Raw genomic sequence first — 19,789 nt, 5'->3', positions numbered from 1 at the left:
AAGTGCAACCTCTTTTGCAGGGGAAACATCACTTTATTGAGTTGAAATACTGCCCTCCTTTTCTGGCTTAACAGCCTTCTCAGGAGTCTGGCACCAAGCTTGGAAGAGGGGAGTGATTGTTTGGGCTCATTATGTGGTGATTTTTACAGGCTTCAGGAAAGAATCTAAACTTGAATGATGAAAGTCAGCATGGCTTGCTCATGCAACTGCTCAAACTCACTCATAACTGCCTAAACTTTGATTTCATCGGCACTTCTACTGATGAGTCCTCAGATGACCTGTGCACAGTACAGATTCCCACCAGCTGGAGATCAGGTAGGAGCACTGCACCAGCAGGAACAGACTGCTGCTCAGCCCCACACCATGTCTGCGGGATGGTCTAAGGAACCCCTGGCTAGCCCTCGCTTGCTGTTAGAGAAAACTTAGAAAGTCAGTCAGCATCTGTCTTAATACAGTGAGGAAGAGGGTGTTGGAGGAACCTTACAGATCCCTCAGCCTGGGAGATCTTTTTTAATTACTGGGTTACTAATGGATGTGAGTTTGACCTTCTTGCATTCATCACCTAGAGACTCCTGTGATCTTACTCATTTGAGGTCATTTCTAGGTTTAAACACGAAATCAAAGAAAAGGACTTGTGCTTATGCTTGCTTTTGTGTTCTTCAGGATCAAACATCTTGCTTTGAACATAGTCCTGACTGTCTTAAGTTCTCTGAGAATCACAAGAATGAATCTGTTCCTTAGAGGAGCTAAAACCTAGTGCTTTAAAAAACAAAAAAAAAGGGAAAACCAAAAGCCCCTCTTAGCTTATCACTTGAAAGGAAGTAAACCCTGTGAGAAGAAAAAACAGAGGACGCGCCCCTAATACACAGTGCTATAGGCATGCCACTAGCAACGAGTGACGTACTCAGTAACGGCTCCTCTGTCTTTTTTCAGCGTTCTTAGATTCTTCAACTCTGCAGCTGTTTTTTGACCTGTATCATTCCATCCCTCCTTCATTTTCGCCTCTGGTGAGTCAGGACTACAGTTTCTAAAGCCTAACCTACATCTAGAAAGTAGCAATGGTGAATGAGCCTTATGCTCGTTCATTTTGTTGTACAAAATCATGCAAGTAAAGCATAGAAATGCTAGGGTTAGTTATCTAGCCTTTTGTGGTAAAACGTGTGGCCTAAACGTTCTCGCAATAAAGTCTTAACTTAATTCTCTTTAAATTATTCCTCTCTAATGACAAATTGCTGCAAATGTCAAGCTCTTCTGGTCTCATCTTGAATCTGACTTTATACTGTACCTCAAACAGCCACAGGCTAGAATGGGGGGGTGGGGCGGGGTGGGGATTCAGCTTATATTGTCTAATTGAAGATTATTCTGCCCAAGAAAATTTTAGAAAAATCCTTCAGGCACATGTTACATAAGTGATAAATGGAAGCTGTAAGGGGAAGGCAAATTTGTGTACTATCCTGGATAACATTAGAGAACTCTTGGAAATGATGCATTTCTCCTTTAAAGCAGTTAATTACCCTCCTCAAATCTCAAAATTCATCCAGGTCCTGAAAGACATTGGCCTAGTATTTCACACTGTTTGGTGTAAAATGCTACCATACAAAACACACAGATAAGACAATAAAGTAATGGGTGTTTTACATAGTTTTCTACAGTAGGCTGTTTTCCTGGTTATTATGGTACTTTTCCAAATGTAGACCTTAGCTTTAGTAGAAACGTGAGTTCAGTGTTGTTTGTATCATTAAGTTTACTTCAGGAAAAGGTAGCTCACTCAAGAGAGGTAGTTCATAAAAGGACTCTTAGTAAAGATGTGGGCAACACTAAGGGAATCCAACAAGGTGAGGTGAGGTACACCCTCTAGAGGATGCAATAGTGGGAAGCCCCAGGGGGCATGGGGGAAACCCTGGAAGGAGCTAAAACTGTGTCTTAGGGGAGGGCTGGGCAGCACAGGGAGAGGGACACTGCCAGTCATGGCCCAGCCAGGGGTCCAGAGGGGGTGCCTCTTTTCTTCCTGCCCTTAATCTCCTTCTAGTACTATCCAGTGGTTGAAGCCTACTAGAGGCAAGAGGGCAGCGGAGCTCTGGCTGTTGGTGGACAGAAGTCAGCCTCCCAGGGAACAGAGCATGTGGAGAAGGATAGAAGACAGATCTGGAGAGGCAAACAATATAAATAGCACAGTGTGGAAAAGGTAAAATGTTTTCAGTGTAAAGCCTATTCTTTTCAGGACACAGTTCTAACTTGGTTATTTCATTATGGCAAAGCCTGATTAGCCAGAAGTCTTCTATTTATTTATTTATTTGACAGAGAAAGAGATAGCGAGAGCAGGAACACAAGCAGGGAGAGTGGGAGAGGGACAAGCAGGCTTCCCGCTGAGCAGGGAGCCTGATGTGGGACTCGATCCCAGGACCCTAGGATCATGACCTGAGCCGAAGGCAGACGCTTAATGACTGAGCCACCCAGGTGCCCATGATTAGCCAAAAGTCTTAATGAAACAGAGAAAACTAAATCTAAACTAAAACTAATAAAACAGAGAAAACTAGATCTTTCTATATCGTGATAACTTCCCACTATTGCACCCCCTAGAGGGTGTACCTCACCTCACCTTGTTGGATTCCCTTAGTGTTGCCCACATCTTTACTAAGAGTCCTTTTATGAACTATCTCTCTTGAGTGAGGTACCTTTTCCTGAAGTAAACTTAATGATATAAACAGAGAAAACTAAATCTTTACTTAATCTACGAATTGTATGGTATTTCCAAGCCTTAAGTATATATCTTAACAAGAATCAAAGAAGCCATTGGGTGGTCAAAGAATAATACCTAAATGAATTTCCACACTATGAATTTAACTAGTTGTTATGGTAACTTGGATTTAATGATCTTTTTTTTTCTTTTAATAAAGCTGTTTCCAGTATCCTCAGCTGCACTCTCCTTGATCTTTCTATATCGTGATAATAGTAGCAGAAGTTGAAAGAACAGAGTTAACAGCATATGTAAAGAAGAATATTCTAGGAGGGGAAGGAGGGAAAAGATAGTATGGAGGAGCCATATCATCTTTTTAATCGGTTGTGTTTGGTTGTGCCTGCTTTTAGGTATTATCCTGTTTAGTACAGATTGCCTCAGTAAGAAGATCCCTGTTTAACAATGCAGAGAGGGCCAAGTTTCTCTCACATCTTGTTGATGGTGTTAAACGAATACTGGAAAACCCACAGGTAAGATTTTTGAGAATTTATTATTTGAATACATATTTAAATATATGTTGTGTGTGTGTGTGTGTGAGATTAGTATGTGCCTCTCTGTTGAGTCAGAAGGAAATCCATCTAGAGGCCACACTTAGCAGAAATCCTAGAGAACAGTTCAGTGTGTCATTCTCAGAAGATTTAAGTGAGTCTGTATCTGTAGGCAGATTTTTTTTCTTTTTTTTTTTCAAGATTTTATTTATTTGTCAGAGAGAGCACAAGCAGGAGGGGAGCGGCAGGCGGAGGAAGAAGCAGGCTCCCTGCTGAGCAAGGAGCCCAATGCGGGACTCAGTCCCAGGACCCTGGGATCATGACCTGAGCTGAAGGCAGACGCTTAACTGACTGGGCCACCCAGATGTCCTGTAGGCAGGTTCTTTTTTTTTTTTTTTTCTGTAGGCAGATTCTTGAGAGTTTACCCAAATGAGGAGTTTGTATCCTCCAGCGTCAGGAATACAAGAGTTAGGGGAAAGGATCACTTTGACACAGGAAAATAAGGAGAGAGCGCTAGTCATTTTTCCCCCAAGAAATTAAGAATCTAGAGTTTGGTTTTTGTTTCTGTTTTCCTTTTTTTTAATATACATTATTTACCCAAGTGTGTAGGCCTGCTTTTAGGTGGGAAGGGAGATATTGCCCATTTAGTATTCAATCCATAACTCGATTCCCCTTTTTGTGTTTTTCAGTCTCAGAGATTCAGCCAACACCTACTTTTTTTTAAAGTACCACTTCTCTACACTAGGAAGTACCAAACAAGCATTTCATTTTTAAATATGCTCAGTTCTGGGGGCGCCTGGGTGGCTCAGTCGTTAAGCATCTGCCTTTGGCTCAGGTCATGATCCCAGGGTCCTGGGATCGAGCTCCACCTCGGGCTCCCTGCTCAGCGGGAAGCCTGCTTCTCCCTCTCCCTCTCCCACTGCTTGTGTTCCCTCTCTCACTGTGTCTCTCTCTGTCAAATAAATAAGTAAAATCTTAAAAAAAAAAAAAAAAAAAGCTCAGTTCTGTCCCTCTTTTTAATAATTCTTTTTTTTAACTAAAGTACAGTTGACTCAATGTACATTAGTTTCAGATGTACAACATAGTGAAACAACTCTCTACATTGTTATGCTTACCACACAGCACTATTATATTCCCTGTGCTGTACCTTTCATCCCCAGGACGTCTTCACTCCATAACTGGAAGCCTGTGCCTCCCACTCCCCTTGGTCCATTTTTGGCCATCCCCCCATTGCCTCCCCTCTGGCTACTCTCAGTTTGTTCTCTGTATTTATGGGTCTGTCCCTGCTTTTTTTGTTTGTTCATTTGTTTTATTTTTTAGATTCCACATATAAGTGAAATCCTGTGGTATTTGTCTTTCTTTGATTTAGTTCACTTAGTATAATACCACCTAGGTTCATCCACGTTGTCACAAATGGCAAGATCATAGTTATTTTTATGGTGGGGTAATATAATACATTGTATGTATGTGTATGTGTTCTGTATACACATATATGGAACATATATAGATATATAAACCTCTTCTTTAACAATTCATCTATCAGTGGACACTTAGGTTGCTTCCATATCTTGGTTATTGTAAATAATGCCGCAGTACACATAGGGTTGCATATATCTTTTCAGATTAGTGTTTTTGTTTTCTTTGAGTAGTTACCCAGTAGTGAAATTACTGGATCATATGGTAGTTCTATTTTTAATTTTTTGAGGAACCTCCATACTGTTGTCCACAGTGGCTGCACCATTTTGCATTCCCACCAACAGTGCACGAGGGTTCCTTTTTCTCCACATCCTCACCAACACTTGTTCTTTCTTGTCTTACTAATCTAGGAATTAAATTGTTATAGCAATGATGATATAATGTAAATAAACATTTGTGTAACTTTGCCACTGAAGTATAGTCTTATTTAATGATAAATTTGACAGATGTAAAAATGAAAATTTCATCATCTCTGATTAGTGGGAAGCAAACAGACCAGCCACATCTTCGATTGTACCCCTTTTCCGTTATTAATCCACTTTACAACTTTAGGCAAGTAATGTGATCCTTCTGAGCTTCCATTTCAGACTTTGAATTGAGGCTAATAATTTCATCTCACAGGATGATTGTTATGAACAAATGAGATAATAGATGTGACCATCTCTTTTAAAAGTGACTTTGTAGGGCGCCTGGGTGGCTCAGTTGGTTAAGCGACTGCCTTCAGCTCAGGTCATGATCCTGGAGTCCTGGGATCGAGTCCCGCGTCGGGCTACCTGCTCAGCAGGGAGTCTGCTTCTCCCTCTCCCGCTCCCCCCTCTTGTGCTCTCTCTCTCTCACTCTCTCTCTCAAATAAATAAATAAAATCGTTTAAATAAATAAGTAAATAAATAAATAAAATAAAAGTGACTTTGTAAAAAATTGTTTTTAAATATTCTACAGATGTATCATTCTAAGTGAGGACCTGTAGCTGAGAAGTTAAAGTAGATTCTCCCCTCCCCTTATGCCATCCCCAATGTCATTCTGGAAGTATAGTGCATCACATGTTACATTTTATTTTCCTCCTGTGCTGTCACCAGAGTTTATCAGACCCAAACAATTACCATGAGTTTTGCAGACTACTGGCCCGATTGAAGAGTAACTATCAACTGGGAGAATTAGTAAAGGTGGAAAACTACCCTGAGGTCATCCGATTGATAGCTAACTTCACAGTGACCAGCCTACAGGTTTGTCTTTGCTTGTCTTTCTCTTTCCTACACATTGGAACCTCTTCTCTTGCTCATTGATTTTAAAGTTAAAAGAATACGGGCATACCTCATTTTAATGCACTTCACACATACTGCGTTTTTTATAAGTTGAATGTTTATGGCAACCCTGCATTGAGCAAGTGTATCGGGGCCACTTTTCCAACAGCACTTGCTCACTTCATGTCTCTGTTGCATTTTGTTAATTCTCGCAATATTTCAGACTTTCTCATATTTGTTATGGTGATCTGTGATCAGTGATTATGACTCCCTGAAAGCTCAGGTGATGGTTAGCACTTTTAGCACTGAAGTATTTTTTAGTTAAGGTATGTACGTTGTTTTTTGAGACAATGCTATTGCACACTTACTATAGTATAGTGTAAAACTTTCTTACGTGCACTGAGAAACCAAAACACTCATTTGACTCGCTTTATTGCAGTGGTCAGGAATCAAACCCGTAGTAATATCTCCAAGGTGTACTGTATTCCCTTCTCCACCCACCCCCCCGGCAAAAGTGAATATCAGTATAGGGCAACCCTGCAGAGTAGTTATTGCATCCTGCTCATTTGCCTTACATAAGTGCAAGGAGTTTGGTTAGAGGAACATGTGGGAATTGCAAGGATAATATTTAGATTATCACTCTGAAAAAGGCAAGATTGGAATGGAGTGAGACAGAAGAGTCAAGAGAGAGAGCTAGTGACCTCTCTTTCTTAGTCGTGTAATATAGGACAGTGGTTCTCAAATTTTATGGCTTGCATCAAAATCATCTGGGGAGTTTGAAAAATACAGGTGCTTGTGTTTTACCCCCATAATTTCTGCTTCACTAGATCCAGGGTGGAGCCTTGGTGTCTCTGTGTCCAGCAAGTTCTCCAGGTGATTCTCATGGATACTAATGTTTGAGAACCATTTACACAAGGCTTTCCTTGTGGGAAGGCTTACACAACCAGCGTAGAACAGCTCTTTTTATTAGATGCTTAATCTCTGAAATAATAATAAGCACATTGGATGGATGAATTGTCATGCACAGAACAAAGCCCATAAACATTTATCCTTTTTTTTTTTTAAGCCTTTTTCCTTTGTGTGAAGTGTACAAAAAATGAGAAATGTGCCTCCTGCTCTTTTGGTTTTCCTTAGCACTGGGAATTTGCCCCAAATAGTGTGCACTATCTCCTGAGCCTATGGCAGCGGCTGGCAGCCTCTGTGCCATACGTGAAAGCCACAGAGCCCCACATGCTGGAAACTTACACTCCTGAGGTCACCAAAGCCTATATCACATCCCGTTTGGAATCTGTGCACATCATCCTGAGGTAAGGAAACTGGGACAGCTGCCTGGTGTCAGACTTGCCAGAGGTCAGACACCCAGTTGGCAAAAGCGCACTTGACTTGGGCCTCCTTGGAGCTGACGCCGTTAATGGCCGTTTCCTCATGTCAGCCCCGAATAGCAGGTGGAGCATAAAATCTGAGCGAACAGGCTTTCTCTGCAACATCCTCATTCATGTCCCCGTTTTCTGCCCTCCTTAGCCATCTCTTTGAAATCAAGGTATATCAGTATTCTGTTTGCCCTTGCTGATGATTCCTTTTCAACATGACAGGAACATTTATAACCAATAGATGATAAGAATTATGTGTAAGTTATAGGTGGTTTAGTTTCCTGAAAAAGAGGTGGATAAATAAGATGACACAGTCCAGAGATTACTAGCACAAGTAGAATCCTGGGCAGCTGATTGCCGATCGCATTACAAGAATGCATGGTTTCTGTCTACCTTGACTGTTAACTGGACCAGAAATCTATAGCTAAAGAAATGTTAGATCCTTTCAGAAATGACTTATATAAAGTGAAGTTATTCTTTGTTTAGGGACCTGTCTTTTAGGGGAATTGACTTGGACTCTGAAGGTCTGGGTTTTGTTGTTTTGTTTTTTTAAATCAGATCTTAATTGGCATTTAATTGTCATAAGAGTTATAGGCTCAACTGTTAACGACTTGAATCCTTTCAAAATGCACGTATTTGTGAAGTCCACTGGAAAGCATTGTTCTATCAGCCACATAATTTCTGTTCTTAAGGATTCAGCTGGTCTCAGTGAGGCGTTGTTGAGGAGTGGGTGCAGGTGTGGGCTTTGGGCCCGGATAGCCAGTTAAGAGCTGTGTGCTCCTGGGCAAGGTTATTAAAAGGATTAAATTACTATGTTCTGGCCCAGTGTGTGGACCACAGTACACACACAACTGTGGACTCTAGTAATGGTCGTGGTGGTGCAGCTGTTGGGTTGTCACACTGTGATACAGCAATAGACGAAGAGCTCAGAGTCTGACACATTCCTAGCTCTAGGAGCCGATAGATAAGGTAGGACCTGGTGTGGATCCATGGTGCCTCATCTGCGAGTCTGAAATGCAAGACATGAAAACTAAATTTTCTCTTAAGTTTGGAATCAAAACTCATTTGGTGGCAAAATTTTACATGTGCTAATATGAGACCATTTAGAGCCTTTTTTAAAACTTCTGCTTTGTATGATCATTCCTGATGGTTATATATTTTGCTACAGGAATATTGAAGTTGATACACCAGAGAGTTCATTGAGGGTTCATATCACGTGGTAGAAGCATCATATTGCTTCTTTAAAATCTGAAGATCTCTGAATTCCAAAACATATCTGGCCACCATCGCCCCACACAAGGACAGGATATTTGTAGTCCCAAAGCTTATTAGAGTCAAGAACAGCAAGAGGAGCTCCTGGGGTGAGAAGCATAGGACTGAGAGGGTCGAGGCAGACTAATGTTAAGGGAGCAGGAATTCAGATTAGAAGGCTGGACACCAACTCACAGAGTGTATCTGAAGAAGACGGACGTTAGGGTGAAGACCCCCATCTTCCCACTTCTGATATTCCTTTCTTGGTAAAAGGTAGTGTTAGGCTGTGGGCCTCTGCCATTGGAAACGGTGGCTAAATGCAGAAGAACGAGAGCTGTTGTGGGGAAGTCAATGGCATATTTTAAGAGAACGCCTTCCTTCCTCCCTTGGGAGCAGGGATGGCCTGGAAGACCCTCTGGAGGATACCGGCCTGGTGCAGCAGCAGCTGGACCAGCTGTCTACCATCGGGCGTTGTGAGTACGAGAAGACATGCGCACTCCTCGTGCAGTTGTTTGACCAGTCTGCCCAGTCCTATCAGGAGCTGCTGCAGAGTGCCAGTGCCAGCCCGATGGATATCGCAGTGCAGGAAGGTGAGTGGACAGTGCTGAGGCCTGAAAGGCGGGGCTGTCCGCACCCCTTCACTCACTGCCACCTCTCTTTCCTACCTGCCCCCCAAAAGGACTCTTCCATCATCCATCGCCTCCATCTACACAAAAGAATATTATGAATAAATGCCACAGGGCTAGGGAAGAGTAACTGAAATCGTGTCTACATGGATGTGTTTAACTTCAAGAAAGTACTGGACTCTAAAAATAATGACCTTGTCTGATAGGGGACCGTTGGTTATCTAATGAATTTCCCCCTCGGCATCACCCTTACCAGAGCAGGGTGATAGCTATACTTGGTAAGAAAAGTTAGACCTCATGGCTTTACCATAGTGTTCTTAAGATGACAGAAGCTCCTAGTAAGAAACGCACCTCACTGTGAGGAAATTTCTTCAATGAAATGACCACTGGAGGGGACACTAATAGGTCTTCTTCCTGTTGCAGGAAGGCTGACGTGGCTGGTTTACATCATTGGCGCAGTGATCGGTGGCCGGGTTTCTTTTGCCAGCACTGATGAGCAAGATGCTATGGATGGCGAGCTCGTCTGTCGGTAGGTGCTCTCACAGAGGCTTTCCATTTCACTGCTTTGACCGCCACCTGTTTGGGTCCCAACATCACAGGAACTTGGCATGCTTCTATGCTTTCCTCCCCGTTTATAGAATATAATCTCATGAAGCTGATTGCCCATGAAAATGAAGGACTGTTACAGGTCCAACTTCAGACATTTTATAAATACAGCAAAAATTCTACCTACAGTCTTTACTGAGAAAACACTTGCAGTAATTCAGCAAGGAAATGATGGATACAGAATTAGGAAGACCAGAGTAGGGAGTAGCTTTTAGTCTTAAGGACAGTATCTCAGAGTTAATGAAATGTAGACTGCTTTTGCCATAGCAGAGTAAGACTAAGAGGAAAATATTGTTCTTCAGATATCCTCAAATATGAAATTAAAGAGTTTCTACAGCCTTTCAAATCTCTTGACATTTCAAATCTCTTGACATTTCAAATCTCTTTTCCACCTAGAGGATTTCAAGTTATTATTTTATATCTATGTAATTCTCATCCATCTTTCTAAAAACCTATAAATGAACATTTAACGATTTCTAAAAATTCACCTAACAAAGAAATAAAAAGGCAGGATTTTGGGGGTCCCTGGGTGGCTCAGTTGGGCGTCTGCCTTCAGCTCAGGTCATAATCTTGGGGTTCTGGGATCCAGCCCCGCATCAGGCTCCCTGCTCAGTGGGAGTCTGCTTCTCCCTCTCCCTCTGCCCTTCCCCCCAACTGTGTTCTCTCTCTCTCTCTCTCTCTCTCGCAAATAAAATCATTTAAAAAATAAAATAAATAGGGGCGCCTGGGTGGCTCAGTCATTAAGCGTCTGCCTTCAGCTCAGGTCATGATCCCAGGGTCCTGGGATCGAGCCCCGTATCGGGCTCCCTGCCTGGCGGGAAGCCTCCTTCTCCCTCTCCTACTCCCCCTGCTTGTGTTCCCTCTCTCGCTGTGTCTCTCACTCTCTCTGTCAAATAAATCTTTAAAAAATAAAAAAAATAAAAAAATAAAATAAAAAGGCAGGATTTTTTTAATACTCTGCCACAGAGGTTCTTAAACCTTTTCATCAGGACCATTCACCCTCTTAAAAAGTATTGAGGATCTCAGAGTTTCTGTTTATAAGACTAGCTATCAATATTTATTGTATTAAAAAATAAAACTGGGCCTCCTGGCTGGCTCAGCCAGTGGAGCATGCAACTCTTGATCTCGGGGTAGTGAGTTCGAGCCCCATATTGGGTGGAGAGATGACTTAAAATGTTTTATAAAAAAATTTAAAACTGAGAAAATTTAAATTTATTCCCTTAAAAATAAAAATAACAATAAGCCCCATTACATGTCAGCATAAGTAATGTTTTTTTAAATATTTTTCAAAAAAATTAATGAGGAAAGTGGCTTTGTTTTAATGTCTGGCCCAGAAGTCAGCTGGATTCTCTTATGCGCATCTGCATCCAGTCTGTCATGGTGTCACAGGTCCAGTAGCCCCTGGACAACCCACTGTACCCTCCTGTCAGAATGCAAGTAGAAGGGCAGATCATGTTTCAGGATGGTGTGTGAACAGACTGCAACCTTGGGGAAATGCCACCCTGAAGGGTTCTGAACTTTCAGATGCTCTCCTTAGAGATAAAAACATTTTAACATGATGCCTTAGAATAGATTGGTTCCTAGACATTTCAGTCCATAATTCTTATTCTGAAAATCCCCATTTTTGTCTTATCAGATGCCCATCTGCCCTTAGGTGCCTTAATCCTGACAAAAGTCTCCATGGCATGTCACACTGGCATTTTTTGAAGAGTTGAGCAAAGATTTGATAAGAATGAAAGCTAATAAGCTTTCTGATTTCAGCAGCCTGGCGTGATCCTGTGTGTGTGACATAAATTGAATATAGAGAATGTCTTGTATCCTGGTTCTCACACTGAGCATTACAACATCACGCCTGAGTCTAATTCACTCATGATACGTCAAAATGATAGTTTACCTGTTCTGACATCATCAGAATGACAAATGACTCACTTGTAATAATAACATTTTATTCATTCAGTATTTACACACTTTCACTCCAGTATGCTTGCTTTTGCGGGGGGGAAGGTGCAGGGAAGAGGTAAAGGGATGAAGTCACGGGTAGCATATCTGCTCTTGGTGTCTGGAACTTTTATCTGCCCATGGACATTGCCCTTCATGTGTCCATTCCCTTCATGGCTCTGTGAGAAAAAAGATTGAGAACCACGGGCTTAGTCCAGTCTCCCTCATTTTATAGATGAGGAACTGGGACTTAGAAAATAAATTGCTTTACTTATGGTCTCACATAAGTTTCAAGGAAGACCATTACCCCAGTGCCAGTGTTTTCTTTTCTTTTGTTTTCCCACTATTTTTAAGCCAATTACTAGTTCTGCCTTAGTCTGTAGTCTTGGTGGACTGGAACTTTTAAACATCCAAACATCATTCATACTAATTCTTCAGCTGTGGTTCCTGTGGGGCAGAAATGGAGAATTCTGTTCTCTCAGCAGAGCATTGAGCCTGCAGAGAATGCCTTTCAGATAGGATGGGTAAGGAGAGGAGATACATAGGACTATTTGAGGGTAGGTTGGATTTTCTAGAGTGACCAGGATATCCTGCTGTTGAGAGAATCATTGCTGTTCTTCCTCTAGGGTGCTCCAGCTGATGAACCTAACAGATTCTCGCCTGGCTCAAGCGGGTAATGAGAAGCTAGAATTGGCCATGCTGAGCTTTTTTGAACAGTTTCGTAAGATCTACATTGGGGACCAGGTGCAAAAATCCTCTAAGGTAACAGGATCTCAATTGGCTCCACTTGGTTGTCACTTATGTAATTGCTGGCTGAGAAACATCTGATAGCAGTTCAGACACAGATTTTAGTATTAGGATGGTCCAAATGTCTCTTCTTCATCTGTAGAATTTTGAGAGATTCATTAAAAAATTGGGTCCATTTCTGTAATGTTCCACGGGCTTAACAGATGGCCAGTCAGAACATCTGTTGGTTTCAACATTGGCAGTTCTCAGTCTCTGTCCATGAGTTGATGTTCAGAGCAGCAGAACGTTTTGACAGTCTTTGTACTCTCAGGGCTGAAGGGGACTGGTAAGATAGCTGAGCCTCTCTCCAGTATCAAGTAACACTTAGAAACTAGCTTATTATCCCTGCAACAAAGACCTCCCCACACTTCTGTCCGTTTTCTTCCACATCTTACCCCTGAATAAGGACAAAAACAGTGCTGGGATGTGATTTTTCTAATCCATATTTTCTGATTCCTTTCTCTTCCCTTAACACAACGCCAGCTGTACCGCCGACTCTCAGAAGTTCTGGGCTTGAATGATGAGACTATGGTCCTAAGTGTCTTCATAGGAAAAATGTAAGTGTTTGGCTTGCCATCAGCAAGAGTCCCTTGCAATCCTGTTGCAACTGTAAAATGTGATCTTGGCATTATGCTGCCAGTGCCTTGGTATTCCAGCATTGATCGTTTGCGTCAGAAAATTGTGCATTTGAGTGTGTGACAAGCTGTGCTTAGAGATATGGCCCGGCCCCAGAGCATTCCAGGCTTGTACAGGCAAGGATTTAATTTGTTCATGTGGAATCTCATCTCTAGCTTCTGGAATCACCGGTGAAACCCTGTCATGGCATTAGCAAAATGGACATCTCTGCCCCAGTGATTGGTTCTCAGCCTCTCACCCAATCACCCTGCTGCCAAGGATGCCCACAGTGGGCATTCACTTTCTGGTGCTGATTTCCACTAGGTGTGCCCCCCCCAAGGAGGAGAGCCCCACTTTAAAACAGGCTTTTCCTCTCAAGAAGCATCCACACCCTTTGAGAGTCTTGAATCTGCAAAATTGAGTGCTATTTGAACTGTCTTCAAAGTTGGAGCTCCTAATTGGCCCTTTTTCGTTTGTTTTGTTTTTGTTTTTGTTTTTTAAGTTATGCCCCTTTGTTCACATTTTCCCCTTTTTAGGAGCTCAGTATCTCAAAGCACACACTAGGAGCCAAATATTTTACCCAGGGCTGTGTGCAAAGTGACATTTTGCCCCCTTCCAGCCATCCCAGTCCTAAACACTCATATCCATGAGCTGGTTAATAATTTAAGATGCAAAAAACAAAGGGGGTCTAAAGGACTCTGCCAGCCAAGAACCCGGAAGCAAGGGCTACTAGAATTCTGCAGCTGACAGTGGATGGTGCAGGTGCAGAATTGCATACGTCTGCATGTTATCACTGCCGCAGAAATCTCTTACCCTTGCTGCAGAAATCAGCCCTGGAGTGCCCCAGAATTCCAAGGGCCTGGGTATGGGCCAGTGTAGCTTTGGAACCAAGTAGTGAAGATTATCTGAAGGATAATTTTTCTAGTCAACCAAATGTAAGTACGGAGATTTTATACCCATTTTTTGTGGTTGTGATGTCTGTGAATTGGTGATGCAGATGTGTGGTGACTCTTGATGGATGATTTTCTTCTTCTCCCAGCCCTCAAGGAAACCAGGCAAATCAAAAGTGTCTCCTGCTTTTTTTTTCTTTTTGTCCTCCAGCATCACCAACCTGAAGTACTGGGGCCGCTGTGAACCGATCACCTCCAAGACACTACAGCTTCTCAATGACCTCTCCATTGGATATCCTTTTCTAAGTCAGCTTCTGTGCACAGCAGGAACTGTGGCTTGCCATGGTCTTAGAAATCATGGCCTCCTGCTGTTTTCACTTTCATTTAGTTTTATATGTGCTCAAGTATCTTCCATTCTCCTAGGAGCCAAAGGCAGTACCCACACAGAATCCAGGGATAATTGCAGACTCCAAATATGAGCCATCCCACAAACCATTTCTACAGATTTATCCCTGGTTATCTCTAAGATCCAGAAATGCCCAGCAGATCTGTCCGATCAGTATATACTCTGTAGCCAATATTTTTACATCCTCAGTGATACAGAGTCCATCTTGATTGTCTGTCAGCCTTTTGGTAGAAGCAGCCTGATTCCAAGCTCTGCAAGAAAAGTAGTGGCTATACTCCCTCTTGACTTGACTTGGACCAAGTCTGCTATAAAGTTTGAATTGCTCTGAGACAGCCTTCCACAACCAGGGGTCTGCAGGAGACTAAACCCTATAAAAATGAGTGACTTTTTTTCTGTTATCCCAAAGATTGTACATAGCTAGTACTATTCTAAATGCATAGGAGAGAACTTAATTCACCACACACAATTGATGCCTCAGGCAGGGAATTAGGGCCTAATTCGCTCTTAGAAGCCCCAGTGAGAAAAGCTACCCTAGGATATTCATGATTCTTGGGGGAAACTGGTGGGTTTTATCTCTTCTCTTACAGATATGAGTTTGGTATGGGTATTCTGTCATTGATCAGTTAAATACTGCTTAGTAGAGAACACATCTTTTTTCCATTTGGCAGGTGTCATTTTCAAGTGTTTAAGGAAAATAAGATGATCTGGGTATGGAACTCATAGTCAGGAAAGAAACTGTACTTACTTTATCCTAGAAAGCTGCATTCTGCATTAAAGATTCCTCATTTGTACACACTTTCCTTGACCTTCTTTCTTTGTCTTCACATACAGTAGTGTAAGGAAACTAGTGAAGCTTAGTGCGGTACAGTTCATGCTGAACAATCACACGGTGAGTGATTTAGCACCTCTTCCTGGTTCTCTCCAGCCAGCCACACACACACTTCCTCAGCCATATAAAGGGGGTGTTTTCATTTGAGGTCCATAGTGCCCCCCAAGCCAGAGACTGCTCCCTGACTCCCTTCACACTGCCAGATCACACTTAACTGGCATCTGAGCTGCTCTTTAGGAGCCAGATGATCTGAGTTGTGATGATGTGCCTACTATTATTCATACAAAGATAAATTAGTTGTAGACAACAACAATAATCCAAAAAAATTTTTTTAATCCCCCTCATACTCTTAAGACAATATAGCCATTAGCTTGAAAAGGCTCCATAATTCTGAAATTCCTGGCTTGCCTTCTGCCTGTGACCCATGTCTTTATCTTTTTAACTTGTCTTCTTTTTTTCAATAGAGCGAGCACTTTTCATTTCTGGGTATTAACAATCAGTCCAATCTGACAGACATGCGGTGTCGGACTACCTTCTACACAGCACTTGGGCGTCTCCTCATGGTGGATTTAGGTACTGCAATAAATCCTAGAGGCTAGTGCAGTAGTCTGGCACTGTGCTAAATTTTTACTTGAGCATAGAAAACTGGATGTTGGGGAGGTCTTTCCTGTTGTTTCAATAGTAAGAGAACTGTCTGAAATAACAGTCTGATTTCACCAAGAGCACACCATGCTATCACGGTCCCTGTAACTGGAAGAGAAGAACAGTATGTGCCAGAAGTTTCATCTGATGTGCAGTGGTTTTAAAACCTATTCATATTTCTCCTCTGAAAGTTAAGAGAATTGAGAGTCCTAAATGCATCTTGTTGGCCAGATAACCCCTTCACCCCAAATGAAGGCGCAACCTACCTAAGACCATCAACAGAACCTTCCATGCCCCAGTTCACTAGCACATGTGAACCCGCAGGGCTGAAGAACCTTTCTAGCTCTGTTGTGATATTAGCAGTTTTGGGTCAACTAATGACTGAAACTCAATGCTGTCATCCTCATTTTGAGCTGTTTAAGTTTAATCCTACTACATAACATTAAAAACCTTCTAGCTTTATGGAAGATTAGTGAGAAGAGAAGTGTGAAGAGAGCCTCCACAAGCACCTGATTCAAGTATGAGTCCATCAGGTTCTCATACACCAGACTCAGTCCTTTCTCAGCTGACTGTTAGCTCTCACTTAAGAAGTAAATAAAAACATAGTATCTTGTACACATATGAACCTCTGGTATTGTGGCTCGGTGTCGGAAAAAAAATGTGGACGTCCCTGGACAGGATGATTTCTGCCTCTTCTAGTTTAAAAATGATCTATTTACATTTCATTCTGAAATTACTGCTAATACCCGTGGGGATTAAAGGGCCCACTTGAATTATCCTTGGGTCTGCTCACCTTTCAAACCATCTTATTTTCCTTGCATACACAGCTTTGAGTTTTTTATATTGGAGTCACAGCCCGGGCTGTTTCCCTTACAGGAGAGGATGAAGATCAGTACGAGCAGTTCATGCTGCCACTCACAGCAGCGTTTGAGGCTGTGGCCCAGATGTTTAGCACTAACAGTTTCAACGAGCAAGAGGCAAAGGTGAGTCCTTCACCCACTGGCCAGCTTCTGCTTTCTGGCAACCCGACAGAGACTAGATTAGCTAGCGCTGCAGAAAATAGTGCTCGTCCATACATTTCCCACTGATTTCACTTTTTAGGTAATCTCTTGGACTCCTGGGATTTTGAAATAGAAGAACCAGTAGAGACATACAGAGTCTTATTTTTATGCTAAAGTGTGTTCTTAAGCAGCACTTAGGAGTTTTTGTCTACATTTTCAAATGTGGTAGCATAAAGTTGTATATTTTTCTATTACCTTTTTAATCTGTGTTGTATCTTCAGTTATGTTCCCCTTTCATTTTTAATACTGCTTATTAGTGTTTTTCTCTCTTTTGATCTAGATCAGTCCTGCCAGAGATGTGTTTATTAGTCTTGGCAAAAATAAGTTGTTTTTTTTTTTGCTTTATTTAAACTCTGTTTTCTGTGTTTTCTATTCTATTTCTACTCTTTATTTTCATATATTTTCCTTGGGGTTTCTCCGTTGTTCTAACTTCTTTTCAGCCCTCCTTCTTTCCTGATGTAATCATTTAAAACTATAAATGTCCCTCTAGGTATATTATTCCACACATTGGTATTGGGTGTTTTTTTTTTTTTTAAATTGTAAAAAAAAAAATGTAATGTAAAATTTACCAGCTTGACCATTTTTAGGTGTACAGTTGAATAGCATTAAGTATATTAACATTGTTAATGCTCTAAGTCTTCAGAGTCTATAGTTTTTATATGTAACGTTTTCATTATCATTCAGTTTTTTTGTATTATCTGATTTCCATTAAGATTCCTTCTTTGACAGGAGTCATTTAGAAGGCTTTGTGAATTTCCATATATATGGAATTTTAAAGTTACTTTTAGTTATTGATTTCTGGCTCTCAGAATTATCATTTCTTGATTTTTGCTCTGTTCATCTTCACACACACCTGCTTTCCTTATCTGTAGGTCTCTGCACCAAAACCAGAAGACACTAGGCTATTAATATTTGTAGGACTTTATTGCAGTGTTCATAATGACACTGAGGCTGAATTACAATCGCCAGATACCAGGAGTATTGCCCCGAAAATGCCAGGCTTTACCTAATATTCTAAAATTCTGTTTTTTTAATCATTAGAAAGCCTCTTAGTTTTCTGTCTCCAAGTCATCAGGGAAGTTAGAGAGCAACACTACTTTGTCCAGCTCTCTCTCTTCTCTTTATCAGTGTCTTGAGATAGATACCATTCAAAGCTGAGGTTAGTGTGGAGCATGGCAGTAACTTGAGCTAGAGTACCAGCCAATACCAAGGATAACTGAGGGATATCAGTGAATAGCCGCCCTTTTCATCACTTTAGTTCCATACAAAGCAAGTAAAATTAATGAAAAGAACCATTTTGGCCATGAACTACAAGCATGATCCATGTCTTTGTTACACTTCATGTAATAAGTCTTTTAGAATGTCCATGTCTTAGACTTGGAAACAGCTTATGTATCAGTTTAGGAACAGAACTTTGCTTAAAGCAGGCTGTTATGTTAGCAGAAGTGCAATCATTTTTGACAAGTGAATCAGGACACCCAAATGTGCCATGTCCTTGAACCTGTTGATGACTGTTAGCTTTTCAAAGCAGTCTTACTGCTTTTCAAGGCCCGTAAGACAAGTAAAAGTTCTACTGAGAAAAAGCAGTGGATTTGGAGTCTTGATGGTATGAGTCTTAACCCTGGCCCTCTTGCCACTTAGCAGCGTGACTCTGAGCATGGTATCTGACCTCTCAGGCTGCGATCTCTTCTATAAAAGCGTAACTTCACAGCTCCAAGATTTGACCCATCGGTCTTATTTCCAGGCACCCCAGCCAGAGGGGCAGGTAACCTGTAGGCTTCTTTGTCTTCCTCCCAGCAGGGTCTGCATTTGATTTCCTATGGCACCGGTGCCTTTGTAATTAGTTGTGGTACTGGACCTTTAGGATATATAGTCCTTCTGCCTCTTGTGTAAATGTTTTGGCCTTTTTTTTTTCTTTTTTTCTAACTCTTCTTGAATCAAGCTTTTTTGCTTTTCTGCTTTTTACATATGAATTATCACATTAGTGTCTTAAAACTTTATCAACCTCTTGTTTTGCTATGATGGACCAGGAATCATTGCTTTTCCTTAGTATGTAACAAGCTTCCAAAACTAATTATCCAAGTGAAAAAGATTCCATCCTAGTATGGAAGAGATCAGTTCAGAATATCTGGGAAGGAGTATTTGTTGAATGATAGAAGAATTTGATTACACATTTGTGACATCCCCATTGAGTAGTTATATGTTTGGTTTTTCTTCTATTTTAATATATTTTTGCCTTCTACTACAGCGAACTCTGGTTGGTCTCGTAAGAGACCTGAGAGGGATAGCTTTCGCCTTCAATGCCAAGACCAGCTTCATGATGCTGTTTGAGTGGATGTATCCTAATACAGATCAGGAAGGCTTGCCACTGAAAGCCTTAACTGGAATGTGGATGGGCGGTGGAGGCATCAGGGAAGGGAGAGGGGGAGGATTAGGGAGGCAACGAAGGCAAGGACTTGTGCCCAAAGACCTGCCCTGTGTCTTGTAAGCTGCCGTTCCACGGTGGCCTAATGGCAGAGGGCTGCCTGCTCAGGTCAGAGAGACGGGGAAGTGAGTGCAGTCATTTCCCATGTTCTCTTCTGGGTCCCAGATGCAAATGCCTGTGGAAATGCTGCACATGAAGTTTGCTACAGTCAGAAAAAAGAGACGTTTCAATCTACTAAAATAAGACAGCTTTCCTAGGAATGAGAAAGTCTAACCTTGTTGAATTCATAACCTTGAACAAATCCTTTCAAAGCTGAGTGCCTCTGTTTCTCCAATAGTTATATAACAGAAATAGCTTATTTCCTATCATGTCACAGAAGGGAAAAGAAGATAAATTAACAAT

The 19,789-nt window shown here is 41.6% G+C and overlaps 1 protein-coding gene across 1 annotated transcript in view; it reads left to right on the top strand.

Annotated features, from left to right (window-relative positions):
• Window positions 1–19,789, top strand: part of XPO7 (exportin 7) — a 38,937-nt gene that overhangs the window by 8,993 nt on the left and 10,155 nt on the right. The window contains exons 7-20 of the mRNA XM_078069531.1: window positions 150–315; window positions 934–1,007; window positions 3,088–3,207; window positions 5,778–5,924; window positions 7,077–7,249; window positions 8,960–9,153; window positions 9,613–9,718; window positions 12,360–12,495; window positions 13,003–13,076; window positions 14,236–14,319; window positions 15,259–15,319; window positions 15,724–15,832; window positions 16,778–16,884; window positions 19,211–19,299. Of these exons, the coding sequence (XP_077925657.1) occupies window positions 150–315; window positions 934–1,007; window positions 3,088–3,207; window positions 5,778–5,924; window positions 7,077–7,249; window positions 8,960–9,153; window positions 9,613–9,718; window positions 12,360–12,495; window positions 13,003–13,076; window positions 14,236–14,319; window positions 15,259–15,319; window positions 15,724–15,832; window positions 16,778–16,884; window positions 19,211–19,299 (1,640 nt within the window). The remainder of the gene's footprint in view (window positions 1–149; window positions 316–933; window positions 1,008–3,087; window positions 3,208–5,777; window positions 5,925–7,076; window positions 7,250–8,959; window positions 9,154–9,612; window positions 9,719–12,359; window positions 12,496–13,002; window positions 13,077–14,235; window positions 14,320–15,258; window positions 15,320–15,723; window positions 15,833–16,777; window positions 16,885–19,210; window positions 19,300–19,789) is intronic.

The sequence above is a fragment of the Halichoerus grypus genome, chromosome 3, assembly GCF_964656455.1.
Source record: "Halichoerus grypus chromosome 3, mHalGry1.hap1.1, whole genome shotgun sequence".
Lineage (NCBI taxonomy): Eukaryota > Metazoa > Chordata > Mammalia > Carnivora > Phocidae > Halichoerus > Halichoerus grypus.
The sequence above is the reverse complement of the archived record's forward strand: the minus strand, read 5'-3'. Positions and strand labels throughout refer to the sequence as shown.